At 37.2% G+C, this 2,009-nt stretch overlaps 1 protein-coding gene across 1 annotated transcript; it reads right to left on the bottom strand.

The window, feature by feature from the left end:
- Positions 1–278: 278 nt before the first annotated feature.
- Positions 279–1,667, bottom strand: LOC122290283 (umecyanin-like). The gene is made up of 2 exons (XM_043097912.1): positions 1,353–1,667; positions 279–886 (listed from the first exon to the last, which is right to left on the bottom strand). The coding sequence occupies exons 1-2, from the start codon at positions 1,567–1,569 to the stop codon at positions 495–497; spliced, it is 609 nt and encodes a 202-aa protein (XP_042953846.1). The 5' UTR covers positions 1,570–1,667; the 3' UTR covers positions 279–494.
- Between the last annotated feature and the right edge of the window lie 342 nt (positions 1,668–2,009).

Here is a 2,009-nt window from a genome sequence, read left to right as displayed (position 1 = left end):
TCTTTCTTTCTTTTTTTTTTTTTTTTTTAGAAATAGACTTTATTCATTCATGAAAGTGAAGTTACAATTATTACCTGATATAATTACAAGCCAATTACTCACAACTGGGGCTCTTCCAATATACAAATTATTTTGTGATTAATATGGTCTTAATTTCTATAACTCTCTACAGATAAACCGTTTGAGAGACTATACTCTTTCTAAAACAGAGATTTCATCCCCCACCCTCCAGAGGAAGAGAAGGCTTCCAAACCTCACCCTCCACTTAAAAAGATGCCTAAAACAAAATAATATTCTTTCCTACACTTGAAAACATTTACATAGAATGTTACATAATATAACATGAGCAGCAACAACAATGGTATACACATGATCTCACGATGTATAACATTAAACTGATCCCATCTCGTACTTAAAAAACACATTAATCAATAGACATTTTTCATGACATTGATCATTCAGAAACAATGGCACAGTAATTACTGTACTGTACTTCAGATCATGAGCAGTGAAACCAAGAAAGCTAATAAACCAGAAACCATGCAAAACTTATGAATGGTGGTCGCCGAAGAATTAGGATGTAAATTATCAGGAAGGGCGGCCGGTGCCGGTGCAGCAGTTTTAGAATCGACATGGCCGACAAATTTAAAATCAGGGGAAGACTTGCCGGAGGAGCCCTGTTCGTTGACGACTTTGATGTGGAGCTTTTGGCCAGCCTCGCAATGCTTCCCAACGCCAGAATAATAGAAGTATTCCCCAGTCTCTGTGAGGTTCACAATCGTTGGTCCATTGTAGTACATGTTGATTACTTTCTTTTGACCGCATACGTCGAAATCATCCTTGTTAACCACTACAACGTTGTTCGACCCTGGCCTGTATGGAAAAACTGTAATTTTTGCTGCTAATTAGTGATCCTTCTATGCGAAAACTTTGAGGTTTATTCCATATGTTCTTTAATCTATGCCACATAATTTTCGACATTACCAACCAAATGTGAAACAAGAAAGAATGCGTAATTAATGCTCATACGTATAAGGATGCAAAGAGAAATTCTTTAGCGATTACATAAAAAGAAACCCACAAAGTGACGAGTTTAATGTGATAGGTAATAGATCATATAAAAGCACATCATTTTATAAGTTTATTTTTGTATCATTCCTTTACGTTTGTAGCACCCGTCGATCATTATTCAAGCAATACAAAATATCAAATGGGTCTATCGTTAGACAGCTTGTTACTTTGTTTAAAAGTAGAATCCTTGAATTTCAAGGGCAATTTATCCAAAAGGATTGAAGAGTTATCTCAAAAACTTTAACAAGAGAGATGATGAGGCTAAAAGACATTGAACTTACTAAGTCTGTCGCCAACACCAAACGTTCTTGGTTTAGCCCATTCATCAAAGAAGGTTTTGTTGTGAGGCACACGCCAACCATGGCCTCCTCCAACAACGTGGGTCATTGCATTTACTGAACCCATAAAAGCGCTGCAGCCAAATATTAGTGCCAACAGGAACAAAGTTAGATGAATCTTTGCCATTTTCATTTTTTCTTCCCAGCCCTTTTCTGCCATTTCCCCAAAACTTTCTGACCGATCTTAATTTTGTGTTGAAGGAGAGGTTGTATAGTTGGCTCGATTTCCCTCAACACATGCGGGAAAAAACATAACGTTGAGATCATGGATCTGCGCTCGGTTATATCGGCACGTGGTCGGCTTTTGTGCCTGTTCATGAGAGGCTGGTGTGGTTTTCCAAATTTCCACGGGTTTGTTAAAGTCCACGTATTTGCTTATTAATGGGAAATTTCAGTTAAATAAGAGAGATCATGAGCATTTCATCTCTATTTTTGGAGAACAACGAGGATGTGTTTCCTTTTTTTAATGGGTAGATGAGAGAGCCAGCACTGCCATCCAGGCAAGGTATAATTTTCAGAGAAAAAAGGAAACAAATGTATATTTATATGCATGGGTTTTTAATTTGGATTGAGCGTTTTTTTTAATCCAAACAACGTCAT

This window comes from Carya illinoinensis, chromosome 12 (genome assembly GCF_018687715.1).
Source record: "Carya illinoinensis cultivar Pawnee chromosome 12, C.illinoinensisPawnee_v1, whole genome shotgun sequence".
NCBI lineage: Eukaryota > Viridiplantae > Streptophyta > Magnoliopsida > Fagales > Juglandaceae > Carya > Carya illinoinensis.
This window is presented reverse-complemented; position numbering and strand designations above follow the sequence as displayed.

Bases quoted from the DNA above. Each gene is read 5' to 3' on its own strand.
- LOC122290283 (XM_043097912.1), bottom strand. From the start codon at position 1,569: ATGGCAGAAAAGGGCTGGGAAGAAAAAATGAAAATGGCAAAGATTCAT. The intron at 887-1,352 runs GTAAGTTCAATG...CAAAAATTACAG, and splicing joins TGGTGTTGGCGACAGACTTA to TTTTTCCATACAGGCCAGGG.